At 46.4% G+C, this 16,191-nt stretch overlaps 1 protein-coding gene across 1 annotated transcript; it reads left to right on the forward strand.

The window, feature by feature from the left end:
* Positions 1 to 1,436: 1,436 nt before the first annotated feature.
* R3HDML (R3H domain containing like) lies at positions 1,437 to 10,003 on the forward strand. Its single transcript, XM_052651249.1, has 5 exons — positions 1,437 to 1,694; positions 4,749 to 4,867; positions 4,980 to 5,112; positions 6,592 to 6,707; positions 9,871 to 10,003. The coding sequence occupies exons 1-5, from the start codon at positions 1,437 to 1,439 to the stop codon at positions 10,001 to 10,003; spliced, it is 759 nt and encodes a 252-aa protein (XP_052507209.1).
* The last annotated feature ends 6,188 nt before the right edge of the window (positions 10,004 to 16,191 follow it).

The following is a 16,191-nucleotide window of genomic DNA, read 5'->3' on the forward strand; positions in this document are numbered from 1 at the left end:
AAGCTCGGGATCTGAGGTCTCCTGAGGAAAGGTGGTATTTCGTCCGGGAATCTCTGCCTTGACCACACCCCCGTCCTGACCGGCAGCTCAGCCCCGGCCCCCTTGCACTTCAGGTGGAACAGCGGAGAGAGGGAGGAGAGAGAAGCCCACGGACCGGCAGGCGGAGTTTCGAGCCTGGCCCGGCTGGAAGGGGAGGGGGCTGGGGGGCTGGGACGTCAGATGCCATCAGCTCTTGGCGGAACGTTTAAGTCGCTGTGCGGCAGGCGGGCTGGGCGTCTGCAGAGGTCCCCTGCCTCCTGGGCCGCCTCCTGCTGCCAGCCTGGGCTGCCCATCCTGGGTACGCGCCCCTGGGGAGCCTGCCGCCTTGTCTCCCGGACCCCTCTCTCTGGTTCTCTTCTCAGTATTTCTTTCTCCGTCTTGTCTGTTCTTCTCCCCCTCTTTCTCTCTCTCTCTGTCTCTCCCATGTTCCTTCTCTTTTTGCCCCAACGTCGTCTCTCTTTCTCTCTGTATCTTTCTACCTTTTTTGTCTCATAGCTCTTGTCAGGATCTTTTTATGTCAGTGATCTTTTTGTCTCCCTCATTTTCTTTTTCTCTGTTTCTCTCTTTCTTTCTGTCTGCCTCTTTCAGTCTCTTCTTTCTGTGTCTTGCAAGAGTTTGGGCAAGCTCCGGGAGCTGGTGACGGACAGGGAAGCCTGGTATGCTGCAGTCCGTGGGGTCGCAAAAAGTCGGACACGACTGAGCGGCTGAACTGAACTGAACTCCACCCTGAAATTGCAGCAACTTGGGGACAAGAGGGCCCTGGTCGATGCCTCAGGGGAGGTGGGCGCTGCCCCTCTGAGGGCACCGACAAAGCCCGTGTGGAGTGAGATTGGTGCAGAGGGTATCCAGTCTGGGGAGGTGTGGGGTCTGCTTCCTGGGCTGGTGGGATGGAACTCCGGCTTTGAAGTGTTGTCTCACTCCAGGGCCTGGTCCGAATTCAGCCACTCTCTGGGCATTTCTTTACTCTTTCTTCCTATCTTAAAAAATATATATATTTATTTGGCTGCACCGGATCTTAGTTGAGGCACACAGAGTCTTTAGCTGTGGCCTGCAAACTCATGGTTGTGGCATGTGGGATCTAGTTCCCTGACCAGGGATTGAACCTGGGGCCCCTGCATTGGGATCATGGAGTCTTAGCCACTGGACCCCCAGGAAGTCCCTGTCTGGGCATTTCTTCCCACTGCACCATCCACTCAGTCCATGGGGTGGGAAGGATGGAGTGTTGCTCCCCGCCACCAGAGCTGTGTTGGAAGGTCGGTGTCAAGCTCCCAGTAGTTAGCATCCTCTGGGGTGGGAAGGCTGGGGAGCACTCAGGGTTTGGTGCCCTCATGACCGTCCCCTCCAGGCAGCCAGCTTTGACTGCACGAGGCCAGACGTGGGACCCCTTCCAGCCAGCTATGCCCCTGCTGCCCGGCACTGTGGGCCTGGCAGGCCTGCTCTTCTGGGCAGGCCAGACAATGAACGCCTTGATGCCCAACGCCACCCTGGCACTGGCCCAGACCAAGGGCACAGCTGTGAGGCCCCTGAGTGGGCTGGGGGTGCCTCGGTACCGGCGGAAGCGCCACATCTCTGCCCGGGACATGAGTGCCTTATTGGATTATCACAACCACATCCGGGCCAGCGTGCACCCACCTGCTGCCAACATGGAGTATATGGTGAGTCCTCACGCTCTGCCAGTGCCCTCTCTGGCAAACGCCAGTTGACTCAGTGTGCCCTGGAAGGGCTGGACCATTCACGAGTCTAGCCTTTCTAGCCAGTATCTGGGCCCTGTGAAGTCTGCCCATTTTACAGATGAGAAAACTAAGGCTTTATATAGGTCCTTTCTGCAGGCAGGAGCAGAGGACTGCAATTTATGGCGCATCCTCTGTGCGCCAGGCACTTACACTGAACCCTCTTCCTTCAAGGTGGGATTTATCTGCATTTTAAAGAAATCAAGAAGCAGAGAATTAATTTGTTGAAGGTCACCCACTTGGGATTACACCCCAGATCTGCCAGCTGCTAAAGCTGTTGTCTTAACTAACACAATGCCTTTTCCAAGAATTCTGGCTTCCTGCTGGGGATCCGCAGTGGGTGGGTGGCTGGAGATTTCCCTGCCATTGTCTCTTTGCCCCAGGGGTTTGATGACACTCCCAGTCTGTCCACAAGTCTCTGGAAGTAGAATTGGGAGAGATGGGGATTGGTTTCTGGGGTGGGGGTGGAGGGCACAGGCTGGGGGAGAAACAGCAGCTGACCAGCAAAGGACGCTGGGATGTCTTCCTTCAAAGAGGCAGAATGGGGGATCAGGGGAGAAGAGGGTGTCTCACCCCAGCCCCCTACCAGCCTGACTCCGAAGGGGAGGAGGGAACCTTTTTCATTATCGCAGCCCCTCCCCCAGGACCATTGTCCCAAACTAGCCTGTAGAGAGATAGGCCTCCAGCTCACCTACAGATTTCTTTAGGGAAAAGGATTGTCAGCTTCCCCCTTTAAGACAGATACCTGCTCTCTTAACTGCCTGCAAACACTTGTGCTTTTGCAATGTGCTCATTCACTCATGTAGCATCTCCTGCTTGGAGCTAGGCACCACTGCTAAGCCCTGCGGACACTGCCGAGAACAGGATGGACAAGGTCCTGTCCTTCACAGAGCTCCCATTTCAGTGGGCATGATAAAAAACAAAGATCAACCACAACATTTATGTAGAATACAACATCAGGTGCAATAAGGTGTTGGGAGGGGTGGGGATGGGAGCCCAAATGGCAGGCAGCTAAAGGTGGGGGAGCCATTTATTTGTTCACTAACTGACTCATCCATTGATTAACACAGTGGCTGGCACATAGAAGGCCCTCCAGTTTTCAAACAATGACACATTTATTGAGCACCAGCCCTGCGTGCAAAGCCCTCCCTGCAACAGGTGTTTGATTGTTGCATGTATTGTGGAAGAAAGAGAGCTAGACAGTTCCACCAGGAGGGGCCCCAGGGAGGGTCAGTGAGTATGGGTTAGAGGTTTGCATGCCCCTACCTCAGCTCACCCATTTGCAGCATGAAGAAAACATTCCTCTGCTTTCTTTAAGAATGGATGAGTCTCACAACCCCGGGGAGATGTCTGGACCCTTCTTTGGGCGTCCCCATTGCTTCACTAGCTGGCTTCAGCCCACAGGACAGGTATCTGGCTAAACATCCCTTGCTCAAGGAACCCTTTCTCTCTATGGCTCCAAAAAAGACCAGATTCCGTTTCACATTCTCACACCAGCCAACTGTAATGATTGCTTAACGTCTCATTTCCTTGCTAGACTGTGAGTCCTTGTTCAATATTTGCTAAATAACAGATGAAATGAAGGAACAAATAATATCTCAGAATCTCAGGAAGTCAGAGTGGAAGGGAACTAGTATTTTTTTAAAAGTGATCCTTTTTCGAGATATAAAACTTGGGGCATTCTCAGATTGGAAAATTAAGAAGCCGTTACAGAGGAGGAGGAGGGTATTCTCTATGCGCTGATGTAGAATCATCGCTAAGACAAACCTATCTGGTTAAATGAAAACAGCAAGGTGCCAAATAGAATGTCTGGCATCCTGCCATCTGTCAAAAAACTTCACATATATATATACATATGTATGTATATGCTGTTTTTCCCTGGTGGCTCAGTTGGTAAAGAGTCTATCATCTGCAATTCAGGAGACCCAGGTTCAATCCCTGGGTTGGGAAGATCCCCTGGAGAAGGAAATGGCAACCCACTCCAGTATTCGTGCCTGGAGAATTCCATGGACAGAGGATCCTGGCGGGCTTAGTCCATGGGGTCACAAGAGAGTCAGACATGACTTAGCAACTAAAGTGTTAGTCACTCAGTCATGTCCGACTCTTTGTGACCCCATGGACTGTAGCCCACCAGGCTCTACTGTCCATGGGATTTTCCAGGCAAGAATATTGAAGTGGGTTGCTATTTCCTTCTCCAGGAAGGATTATATGTGTGTGTATATATATATGTAATTATTCTATTTACATAATATATTTTTATTTACATATTAACACAATGATATATAATTATATATATATTGCATACATTATATTATATATAATTACATATATTTCTACATATAATCATATATACATTATATATATATATATATTATATGCTTATGGGTGTGGAATATTTCTGCAACTGGACACAAGAAACTCACGATGATGATTACCTCCAGGGTCTGGGTGGCTGGAGGGACTAGTATAAGATGAAGATGAAAGACTCTCCACTTCTCCTTTCAACAGGTTACATAGTAAACATGTGCATCCTTTCACTATTAAAACCAAACACATTTTGAATTTTAAAAATTTAATGTTAAACACATTTTCAAATTTTAATAAATAAAAAATCCATTCTCTTCCTATTATCCTGGGCTCAGTCACTTCTAGGGATAGCTGAGAACTCCCAGGCCAATCCCTGGCACCCCCCCCTCAGAGCAGGGAACCCCAAGCTTGAAGTCCAGTGAAGGAAAAAGGGCATCGGGCTAAGAGTCAGAGGCTAGGTGTGGATCTCAGCCCTTGTGTGGACTTGCTATTGACCTTGAAGTCACAGGCCTTCTCTAAGGCTCAGTTTTCTTATTAATTAAGTGGATTTATTGCAGTGTTCCCAGGAGATGGAGGAGTCATGATACCATGTGTATTTGCATTTCTAGACACTACTGAGATGGTGGTGGTTTTCCTCCCATGGGGAATTTCATGGCCTTTCTGCTTTCCCAGGTCTGGGACGAGCGGCTGGCCAGGTCGGCTGAAGCCTGGGCCTCCCAGTGCATTTGGGCCCACGGGCCCTCACAGCTGATGAGATACGTGGGCCAGAACCTGTCTGTCCATTCCGGCCGGTGAGTGAGCCCTCCCTTCACCCCGTCACTTCACTACCCTTCTTCCACTCCATCACTCAACAGCTCGCTGACCACACAGTCTGAGTTTCTTCCATCGCCTCCACCTTCCCAGGTACCGCTCGGTGGTGGATCTTGTGAGGTCTTGGTCAGAGGAGAAGCGGCATTACTTGTTTCCTGCCCCAAAGGACTGTACCCCGCATTGCCCCTGGCGCTGCAGTGGCCCTGTCTGCTCCCACTATACCCAGGTACCCTTTGTAGGGATGAAGGGCTGGTGGGAGAAATAGAATGTGGTGGACAGCAACCTGTATGGACTTCCTTTTACATAATAAGCCTTTTCCTGTATATACATTGAACTGAACTGAACTGCGGAGAAGGCAATGGCACCCCACTCCAGTATTTTTGCCTGGAAAATCCCATGGACGGAGGAGCCTGGTAGGCAGCAGTCCATGGGGTCGCTAAGAGCGACTGAGCGACTTCACTTTCACTTTTCACTTTCATGCATTGGAGAAGGAAATGGCAACCCTCTCCAGTGTTCTTGCCTGGAGAATCCCAGGGACAGGGGAGCCTGGTGGGCTGCCGTCTATGGGGTCGCAGAGTCGGACACGACTGGAGCGACTTAGCAGCAGCAGCAGCAGAGCTGAACTGGATCTTATATTGAGTGTCTTAGGTCAGTGGACCATATTGTTTGACCCCAAAATGGAGATGTGTGGTCTGACAAGTTCAAGAGTGACTTTGCTATCAATAGGTCCAAACGTTTCCCAGTATTTTCTATTTTCCAAGGCTATGCTATCTTAAAAGGGAAAGAAAAGTGAAAGTGAAGTCACTCAGTTGCATCCCACTCTTTCTGACCCCGTGGACTGTAGCCTACGAGACTCCTCCATCCATGGAATTTTCCAGGCAAGAGAACTGGAGTGGGTTGCCATTTCCTTCTCCAAGGAAATGCCAAATAAGATTACCCCAGAATCGTAGTGTATTTTGAGTGCTCATATTGAGATGGTACCATTTATTGTACATAAAAATACAAGGCAGTATAGTGTTATAAGAAACAGGACCAATGGTAGGACCAACGTCTTCTTTTGGAGACCTGCCAATTTCTCTGTGACTCATTTGCAGTAAATGTCAAACACTAGAGAAAATTCCCCTAGGAAATGTGAGGCTTAAGCCAAATGTCCCTCCTGACATCCATGAGACATTATTACCTCCATTTTACCAAAGGAGAAACCGGGCACAGAGCGGTTAAGTGACTTGGTCAAAGTCACACAGCTTCTGATATTGAGAAACTGATCCAAGGCTGTTTATCTTCAAAGTTTGTGTTCTAATCTCCAACACAACAATGACTTTCAAGCATTGTTCACAAGTGGGGAAAGAAGGAAATCTATTTGAACACTATAGAAAACATTAGCATATAATATTCTACATGATGAGATTAAATATTAGTTCATAAAACTTTTGTGCAAGAGGAGTAGGGGTGTGTGTGTGTGTGTGTGTTGGTGCACTGGGTAACAATATAAAACTGTTCTCGTTACTGTTGATTGTAGTAAAAAATAAAGTTTGGGAAACATTATATTAATAGTACCATATGCCTCCATCCTCTCACTTTTGAGACAGTTGCCTCCCCCAGGAAAACCTCAGCTAATGCATCCACCCTGAACTGAGCAAGTGCAGGAACCTTCCAGGCCCAAGTCCTTTTCACAGCCTCCCTTGCCTTTGTCCTCCCTTCTCAGATGGTGTGGGCATCTTCCAATCGGCTGGGCTGTGCCATCCACACCTGTGGCAGCATCCGCGTCTGGGGCAGCACCTGGCGCCAGGCTGTGTACCTGGTTTGCAACTACGCCATTAAGTGAGTGCAGCTTTGAGGTCGAGGGGACTCTGGGGCAGGAGGGTGGATCACAAGGTGGAGTGGGCAGGAGTCTCAGAAAAGGAAGACACACAGGACACCGTGCCTTCCTCTGTTCTAAATAACCATACACCATACAGTTTGGTACTTTTAGAGCTGATCAAGAATCCTTTTTCTTTACCCAAGCTTCACAGTCACTTGGGTGATAGACAGAGGACCAAGGCAGGTGGATAGTGGATAGGCAGTCTCCCTGATGAAGCCAGTTGTGGAGAATGTGTTTTAGCTTTGCCAGCTAAGTGGGCTTGCAAATAGCTCGCTGTTGAACTAGACCTTCACATCCATTAACAAGCAACAGTGGACAACCAGAGGCCTCTTCTAAGTATAGTGCTGGCCCCTTCAAGCTTCCCACAGGAAACAGAGCAACCAAGGACACATGCTCCCTGCAGACAGGCAGATCCCACAGGAAAGAAAGGGAGGATGCAGTGAGTATGCTCAGCTGCTTCTTCCAGACTCTCCAATCAGCTAGGTGGGAGAGAGGTCAAGAGAAGTCTTTGAGAGCAGGAAATAGACCTGATTCATTTTTATATCCTTTTATTACAGTGATTTCAAACTGTTGGTTTTTCTTAAAGCAAAACTTTCCCTCAAGTGGTTAAATTAAACAAAAAAAGGATAACTTTTATTCCATCATCCCCTGGTGTCTCTACCACCCACATTCCCTGCCCCTAAACTTTCCCTTTGGAAAACTGTGGACTCACAGCATCTGACATAAATCCTGATGCCCACTAGAAGTCTTGGTTGAATGAATGAATGAACGAACCCATATGAAACCAGAAATCTACACTTTTCTAAGCACTTTGGCTGACTTTACTTACTGTTATTCAGCCATCACTTTTGGAGGAAAAAGATTCCATTTCTGCCTACAAAGAGTGTTTGATGTTTGAGAAAATAAGGCACTGGAACTTGAGAGATCACAAACACTACAAGCTAGTGGTGAGATTATTAGGCCGCCCCGAGCAAGATCCTGGGGGGCTGATTTTAGGCCTTGAGGTGGATGAAGAGGGAGAAAAAAGAACTCTGTGGGTTGGATGGAGAAAAGAGCTGTGGGAAGATCCGTGTGTAAGCTGGATCCATGTGCCACTAGGGCAGTCTGGAAAGTGAAAGTCGCTCAGTTGTGTCCAACTCTTTGCCACCCCATGGATTATACAGTCCATGGAATTCTCCAGGCCAGAATACTGGAGTGAGTGGGTAGCCTTTCCCTTCTCCAGGGGATCTTCCCAACCTAGGGATTGAACCCAGGTCCCTTGCACTGCAGGCGGATTTTTTACCAGCTGAGTTATCAGGGAAGCCCTAGCAGTCTGGAAGGCCTGACCAAAACTGTAGTTGTGATTCATAAGCTAGAGGCCAGCAAACTACAGCCTACAGCCCAAAATCCAACCTGCTGCCTATTTTTATAAATAAACTTTTATTGAAACATGACCACGACATTTGTTCACATATCCCTAGGGCTGCTTTCATACAATAAAGACATTTGGCCCCCAAAGCCTAAAATATTTACTGTCTGGCCCTTTATATAAAAAGTTTGCAAACTCCTGCACAGGCAGTGGGAAACCACTAAAATTCTTGAGCAGGAGAATGATGGGATGAAAGTTTGTTTTGTTTGTTTGGCCATGCCTCGAGGCTTGTGGGATTTTAGTTCCCTGACCAGGAATCAAACATGGCCCCTGAAAGCACCAAATCTTAACCACTGGATGGCCAGGGAATTCCTGGTTTCTTCTTTTTTAAAAAACTGCTTAATTGAGATATAATTCACATACCATACAATTTATCCATTTGAAGTGTACAACTCAATGGGTTTTTGGTGTATTACATTATTCATTTTTTTCAATCTAGGTAAAATATATATATAAAACATAAAATTTGCCATTTAGCCATTTTTAAGAACTGTACACTATTTTGTGGCATCAATTGCATTCATAGTGTTGTACAAGCATCACCTCTATTTCCAAAATGTTTTCATCACCCCAAAGAGAAACTGGGCTTTAAGCAATGGCTCCCTATCCCCCCACCTCCTAAAATCCATTGAGAAGATTAACTCCATAGTAGGTAGGATGGTTTTTTGATAAGACTGTCCACGAAAAATAAATGTACAGCAGAGGCCACAAAGAGGTTTCACGGGCATGTCCCCCATGTTTGAATTACACCCAGTATCTAATTATTCTAGTTCTTATTTGCATATCTATCACCTTGTAAGTTACAGGGGCTTCCCGCATAGCTCAGTTGGTAAAGAATCTGCCTGCAATGTGGGAGACCTGGATTCAATTCTTGGGTCGGGAAGTTCCCCTAGAGAAGGAAATGGCAACCTACTCCAGTATTCTTGCTTGGAGAATCCTACGGACAGAGGAGCCTGGCAGGCTCCAGTTCATGGGATCGCAAGAGTTGGACATGACTTAGTGCTATCTTTCTTTCTTTGTAAGTTACAAAGTGTTTTCGCATGATTTTTATGGATACCATTGCATTAACTTATTCAGAGGATAAAATCAAGGCTCAAGAAATGAGGTAGTTTAGGGACTAAACTACCCTGGTGGTCCCTGTGTAAGTGGTTAAGTGGTCCAGTGGTTAGGACTTCATCTTCCAACGCAGTGGGTGTGGATTTGATCCCTGGTCAGGGCCAAATACTGAAACATAAAACAGAAGCAATACTGTAATAAATTCAATAAAGACTAAAAATGCCCCACATCAAAAAAAAAAGAAAGAAAGAAAGAAAGAAAGAAATGAGATGGTTTATTCTGTCACCAGCTGGCAGAACCAGGATCAGAACTCAGATCTGCTTGTTGGAGAGGGGAGGGAGGGATTTCTTTGGGGAGGTGGCTGGGGTGGGGTGGTTGTGTGGAAGGAATCAAAAAAATCACACTTCGTGGGGAACTGCTTATCTGCCAAGCCAGGTGCTTGGATATGCTCATTCCTGTGCGGGAGGAATGTCTTCTCTTGGTTTTAGAGATGAAGAAACTGAGGCTTGCAGTCGTGACGTTACAGGGCCAGTCAGCGGCCCTGCTGATATTTGAAAACCTGTGTGAAGGTGGCTCATGTATCTGTACCCCCCCACCCCGCCTCCCCCCTGACCCCGCCTCCCCGCCACCCCGCCTCCCTGGGCCCTCTTCTCTTCCAGGGGTAACTGGATCGGAGAGGCACCGTACAAGACGGGGAGGCCGTGTTCCGCCTGCCCACCCATCTACCAAGGCAGCTGCAGCAGCAACCTGTGCTTCTCGAGACGCAAATCCAACAAGCTTCTGTGGTTCTGAATTTTCCATGGGCTCTGGCAGGCCTCCGGCTGGGCCTGACGCTCCAAGAGTCCCTTCCCCAAGGCGGGGTCAAGGAATACTTTTTTAAGGATGTGAGTTGGGCTCACTTCACCTACCTGAATCTTCCCTCCTGTTTCCATTTCCTAAACGTCCAGCATGTACCAGGAGAAAACAGCCTCCTTGCTTTCCGTCTTACCTGTTACATCTTTTTCTCCTCCGGCCTCCGGGAAAGAGGCCTGCATCCTCAATTGACTCAGTTCTCAGAGAGCCAGGGCTGGAAGAAGCAGTGGCAGCAGCTTTTGGACTCTCAGGCCTCCAACCCGGAAGTCTTTGTGTATCCAATAAACTACCTTCATTCATTCAGTAATAGCCAGCCAGCTTCTGGGCCGTCTTTGTGAGCCAGTGGTCTCCCTCTCTGATTTGGGACCATTTCAGTTGCAAGCTTTTACAAAATAACTGTAGTTAGCTTGTGGACACCCCAGCCCTAGTGTACATTGCTGAAGCTACTGCAGGGTCCAGGCACCTTTTTTACAGGTGGGCACACTGAGGCTTAGCGAAAGGGCATGACTTACTGAGAGCTGCATGGCTTGTCTGGGAAGGCACCTAGGTTGAAACCCAGGCTCTGACAGCTCCTTCAGTCTGTTCTAGACCCCTTTCTGAATGCTCAGAACTGACAAGCTAAAAGCAAAACTCACCTGAGGGAATTCTCTCTTTTAAGGCTTTTTTTTTTTTTTTTTTTTCTTCCTGTGGCTCTCTCTGTCTCTCTCTCCTTTCTTTATTTCTCCCACAGAATCTCATTCTCATTCCCAGAAACCTCCCCTCTCCCCACCCCACCCAGTTATCAAAACACACAAAAGACCTTTTGTCTTTAGAGATAGTAAAATCTCTCCCTCAGACCTTGCCCTCCAGCTGGGGCCCCCTCCCTGCCTGGCTGAAGAGAGCTTCATTCAAAGACCCGGATGGAAAACAAGCCCCTTTTCACAGAGTCCCTACATGATCCTGGATGGAATGAGTATTCTTCCCTCTTGGACATTCCCACCTAGTCTACGACCTGTAGCTGTGTCTCCAATATCACCTTCCTCCGCCCTCAATAAAGTTCTCTGACATCTCATGCAGTGGCTCTTTCTGGTCCCCGTCTTGGTCCTCAGGAGGGTCAAAGAGGAGAGAAGGAAGCGGAGCAGAGGAGATGGGCTGCGGAAAAACCAGCTCAGGAAGAAGGCCGAAAGGGCTTCCTTGATGGTCCAGCGGCTAAGCCTCCGAGCTCCCAAGGCAGGGAATCCTGGTTCGATCCCTGGTCAGGGAACTAGATCCTGCATGCTGCAGTGAAGAGCCTATATACTGCAACCAACACCTGGCACAGCCAAAGAAATAAAGAAGACCAGGTGCTAACAGTCCCTCAGCTCCTGCTTTGCACCAAGTACATCAGCTGGATCACAGGTGCAGGTGTCTGACTTCTCACTCCACTTTACAACTAAGAAAAATGAGACTTATCAGCAGTGCCCATTTCCAAATGCTGGAGATGCATGAAATAAGAAAAACAAGGACGTAGTTCTGAATTCATTATTCTCAGATTATATTCTTCCTAGTTTTTTTGGAAGGAGGAGTATTAAAATGTCCTTTCATGTATCACACAATGGTGATAATGAATGTTAGATTTCCTTAAAAATTATTAATATCCTTATGTGGCAGGTGGGGGAATGACTTGCCAACCCTTTGTCAAATTCCCAAAATGTTCTGGAAATTTTTTTTTAGATTTAAAGAAGTTTATTTATTTATTTAGCTGCACCAGCTCTTAGTTGTGGCATGTGAGCTCTTTAGTTGAGTTATCTGGGATCTAGTTCCCTGACCAGGAGTCGAACAGGCCCCCGGCATTGGAAGTGTGGAGTCTTAGCCACTGCACTACCAGGGAAAACCTTGTTTTGCAAATTTAAGTGGCAGGTGACCCTCTGGATTCCATGACATGTATAAGTTCACAGAGCTAGTAAGGAGCAGATACGGGATTTGAATTCAGCTCCCTCCGATCCCAATGACTATGCTCTTCGGAGGCCCCGATTTGCCTTCCTATGTCCTGAGTTAACAGGATAACCAGAGTAATCACCATTGGCATTTATGAGATGCTGAGGACACTCTTAATCTCATTAAATTATCCTGCTATGTATTGATCTTATTCCCATTTTATGGACATAAAAACTGAGGCCATAGAAGTTGGGTCTGAATATGCTCTGTATGACTCCAATGTCCAGAGTCACTCTCCTGGTCCCCATCTCGGTCCTCAGTGGGGTCAAAGAGGAGAGAAGGAAGCGGTGCAGAGGAGATGGGCTGCGGGGAAACCAGCTCAGGAAGAAGGCCGAAAGGGCTTCCTTGATGGTCCAGCGGCTAAGCCTCCGAGCTCCCAAGGCAGGGAATCCTGGTTCTCAGCTAAGAAGGGAGAAATCAGGGACTGGACAAAGGTAGAAATGATGAGGGGTTTCCCTGGTGACTCAGTGGGTAAGGAATCCACCTGCAATGTAGGAGACCCAGGTTCGACCCCTGGGTCAGGAGGATCCCTTGGAGAAGGAAATGGCTACCCACCCCAGTATTCTTGCTTGGGAAAGCCCACGGATAGAGGAGCCTGGTGGCTATAGTCCATGCGGTCGCAAAGAGTCAGATACGACTTAGTGACTAAACAATAACAGAGAAAACGAAGCATAAAGTGCCACTGGGAATTACAGAAGACCTCCTGGATCCCCCATTTCTGAAACTGTCTCTGAGAAGACCCCAGGTCAAAGAAGGAATCCACCAAGTGGGCATGCTTGTGTTTATCAAGCCTTGGCCCCTACAGATGCGGCAGTGAGAACTCCAGTAGTACCCTAGCTTGGCTAAGCCGCTGTTCCAACTGAAGTTGGGAACTTTTTTTTTAATTGAAGGATAATTGTTTTACAGAATTTTGTTGTTTTCTGTCATACCTCAACATGTATCAGCCAGAGGTATATATATATATATCCCCTCCCTTTTGAACCTCTCTCCCATCTCCTGCCCCATCCCACCCCTCTAGATTGATACAGAGCCCCTGTTTGAGTTTCCTGAGCCATACAGCAAATTCCCATTGGCTATCTATTTTACATAAGGTAATGTAAGTTTCCATGTTACTTTTTCCATACATCTCACCTTCTCCTCCCCTTTTGAAGTTGGGAACCTTTGCTGCAAGAAATCTGAAACAGTTCTTAAACCTCCATAATATTTTATGCTTCTTGAAGATCATTCATTTGCTCATACATTGACCAGCCAAGAGAGTTAAGAGCATGGACTCTGAAACCAGAATGCCTCAGTACAAATTTAACACAAAGTGGCCAAGTGTGCTTGGGTAAGTCAAGATCTTAACGCCTCAGTCTCACCTGTAAATGGGGACAGATACAATGGGGACATTGTATCTGTCTCATGAGGTCCTTCAAAACATGAAATGAATGAATACGTAGAAAGCATCTGGGACAGTACCTGGCACTAGTGTAGACAGTTGCTTTGAAAGTTCAATGTCAAAGGACTTCCTTGGTGGTTCAGTGGCTAAGATTCCCTGGTCACAGTGCAGGGGGCCCCAGTGCGATACCTGGTCAGGGAACTAGATCCCACATGCCACAACTAGGATCAAAAAGCCTGCATGCCACAACTAAGACCTCACACAGCCAAATAAATAAATTGCTTTTTAAAGGTCAATGTCAAAAGGAAGGAGATGTTGTCACTGAGATGGGAAAGTAAACTACGGAGGGAGGTTTTTTTTTTTTAATAAAAGACATATCATAGCATATTTACATATTGATAGGATTCTGCCTCTAGAAATTTGACCTACAGATAAACTCCCACATCTGACGTAGGACACTTTCATGAAGACATTCACTGTAGTGACAAAAGCCTGGAGGCAACCTAAGTGTCCAGCAATAGAAGACTAAAAAAATCGTTTATGGGACATCCACACAGTACATAGCAACTCAAAGAATGAGGTGGGTATGCTGGTGCGGAGATGGCTCTTAGAGACCGAGGAGGTGACAGAAGGGTGTGTTTCACATGTTCCCATGTGTTTATGTGCATTTACATGTGTGTATATCCAAATGGGCTTGCGTTGCCATAACAAAACACCATGGACTGGGTGACTCAACCAAGAGAAAAAATTTTCCCCAGTTCTAGAGGCTAGAAGTGTGAATTCAGGATGCCAGTATAGTTGGATTCTGGTGAGATTTCCCTTCTTGACTTGCAGACAACTACCTTCTCACTGTATCTGCATAGGTAGGGGAGGAGAGGGGTGTACTCTCATGTCTCTCCTTTTAAAAAAAAATTTTTTTTTTGGCCAAGCTGCACAGTGTGTGGGATCTTAGTTCCCCGACCAGGGATCACACCTGCACCCCCTGCTTTGGAAGCACAGAGTCTTAACTACTGGACTGCCAGGGAAGTCCTCTCATGTTTCTTCTTATAAGGACATTAACCCTATTGAATCAGGACCCCACTAATTTAACCTTAATTACATTCATGAATATTCATTGGAAGGACTGATGCTAAAGCTGAAGCTCCAATACTTTGGCCACTTGATTCGAAGAACTGACTCATTGGAAAAGACCCTGATGCTGGGAAAGATTGAAGGTGGGAGGAGAAGGGGCCGACAGAGGATGAGATGGTTGGATGGCATCACCTACTTGATGGACACGAGTTTGAGTAAGCTCCGGGAGTTGGTGATGGACAGGGAAGCCTGGTGTGCTGCAGTCCATGGGTCGTAAAGAGTCAGACACAACTGAGCGACTGAACTGAACTGAACTGAACTTCCATAAAGGCTTCAAATACAATCACATTGGGGGTTAGATCTTCAACATATGAATTTGGGGGAACACTTCTGTGCAGAGCAGTGTCTATGTGTATAATTTCTGGATATATATACAAGAATTTGTTTAAAAGTTCAATAGAGGGACTTCCCCAGTGGTCCAGCGGTTATGATTCCACGCTTCCAATGCCGAGGGCCTAGGGTTCAATCCCTGGTCAGGGAACTAGATCCCACATGCCTCACCTAAGACCTAACCCAAACCCAGTGTAGCCAAATAAATAATAAAGTGAAAGTCGATTAGTCATATCTGACTCTTATAAAAAAAAAGTTCAATAGAGTGAGATGTGGGAAGTAAGGTTAGAGAAAAGCTTTTATTTTTCATTATATGCTGTTCATAAAATTTTCATTTTTAACACATGAATGTACTAATGGCTTCATTTATAAAACTAGTGTGAAGCAAACAAAAGGCAAAAGAAAGCTCATATCACTTGCTTAAATTAAAAAAGACTGACAACAGCTGGGACTTCCCTGGTGGTTCAATGGTTAAGACTCTGAGCTTCCAGTGCAGGGGCATGGGTTCAATCCCTGGTCAGGGAACTAAGATCCCACATACCATTTAGGGTGTTGCCAAAAAAATAAGTAAAGATTGACAGCGACAAATGGTGATAAGGATATGGAGTAAAAAGGGAGCTCTCTTACCCTGCTGGCAGTAATGAAAAATTGTATGACCACTATAGATAATAGGTTTGGAATTTCTTATAAATTAAACATACATACATACATACATATATATATATATATATATATCATAACAACCAGCAATTCTTCTCCTAGAAATTTAACCAAGAGGAATGAAAACATATGTGTAAAAGAAGACTTGTCCATGAAGGCACATCACTGCTTAATTCACAATTGTCTCAAACAGGAGATAACCCCAAAGTCCATTACCAAGTAACTGGGTGAAAAAATTTCAGTCTATCTACTCAATGGAATACTACTTAGCAAGAAAAAAGTACCAGGACAAAGTGAAACTCACAAATATACTGAGCAAAAAAGCCAGACACAAGAGTAAATGCCCTTCTAGAACAGACAAATACCATCCTAGAAAAGACAAATCTAATGTAGTGTGACAGAAAGCAGATCAGCAGTTGCTTGGAGTGGGAGGTGCTGTGGGGATTAATTGCAGAGGAAAAACAAGGAACTTTAGGGGATGATGGAAATGTTCTGTGTCTTGATTAAGGTTATAGTTACATAAGAATATACGTCTGTCAAAATCATAAAAGTGTACACCTAAAATTTTATTATATACAGATTATACCTCAATGAAGTTGAGTTTTAAAGCCTAAAGAGGGAGAGGTTGAATATATAAGAGAACTTACATGGTCATGTGGGGCTCCTGGGCAGT

The sequence above is a fragment of the Budorcas taxicolor genome, chromosome 13 (genome assembly GCF_023091745.1).
Source record: "Budorcas taxicolor isolate Tak-1 chromosome 13, Takin1.1, whole genome shotgun sequence".
NCBI classification, from domain to species: Eukaryota; Metazoa; Chordata; class Mammalia; order Artiodactyla; family Bovidae; genus Budorcas; species Budorcas taxicolor.

Excerpts from the sequence above, each read along its gene's own strand:
- R3HDML (XM_052651249.1), top strand. The coding sequence starts at position 1,437 with ATGCCCCTGCTGCCCGGCACTGTGGGCCTGGCAGGCCTGCTCTTCTGG. Across the intron at positions 1,695-4,748 it reads CTGCCAACATGGAGTATATG|GTCTGGGACGAGCGGCTGGC; the intron begins GTGAGTCCTCAC and ends CTGCTTTCCCAG. Across the intron at positions 5,113-6,591 it reads TCTGCTCCCACTATACCCAG|ATGGTGTGGGCATCTTCCAA; the intron begins GTACCCTTTGTA and ends CTCCCTTCTCAG.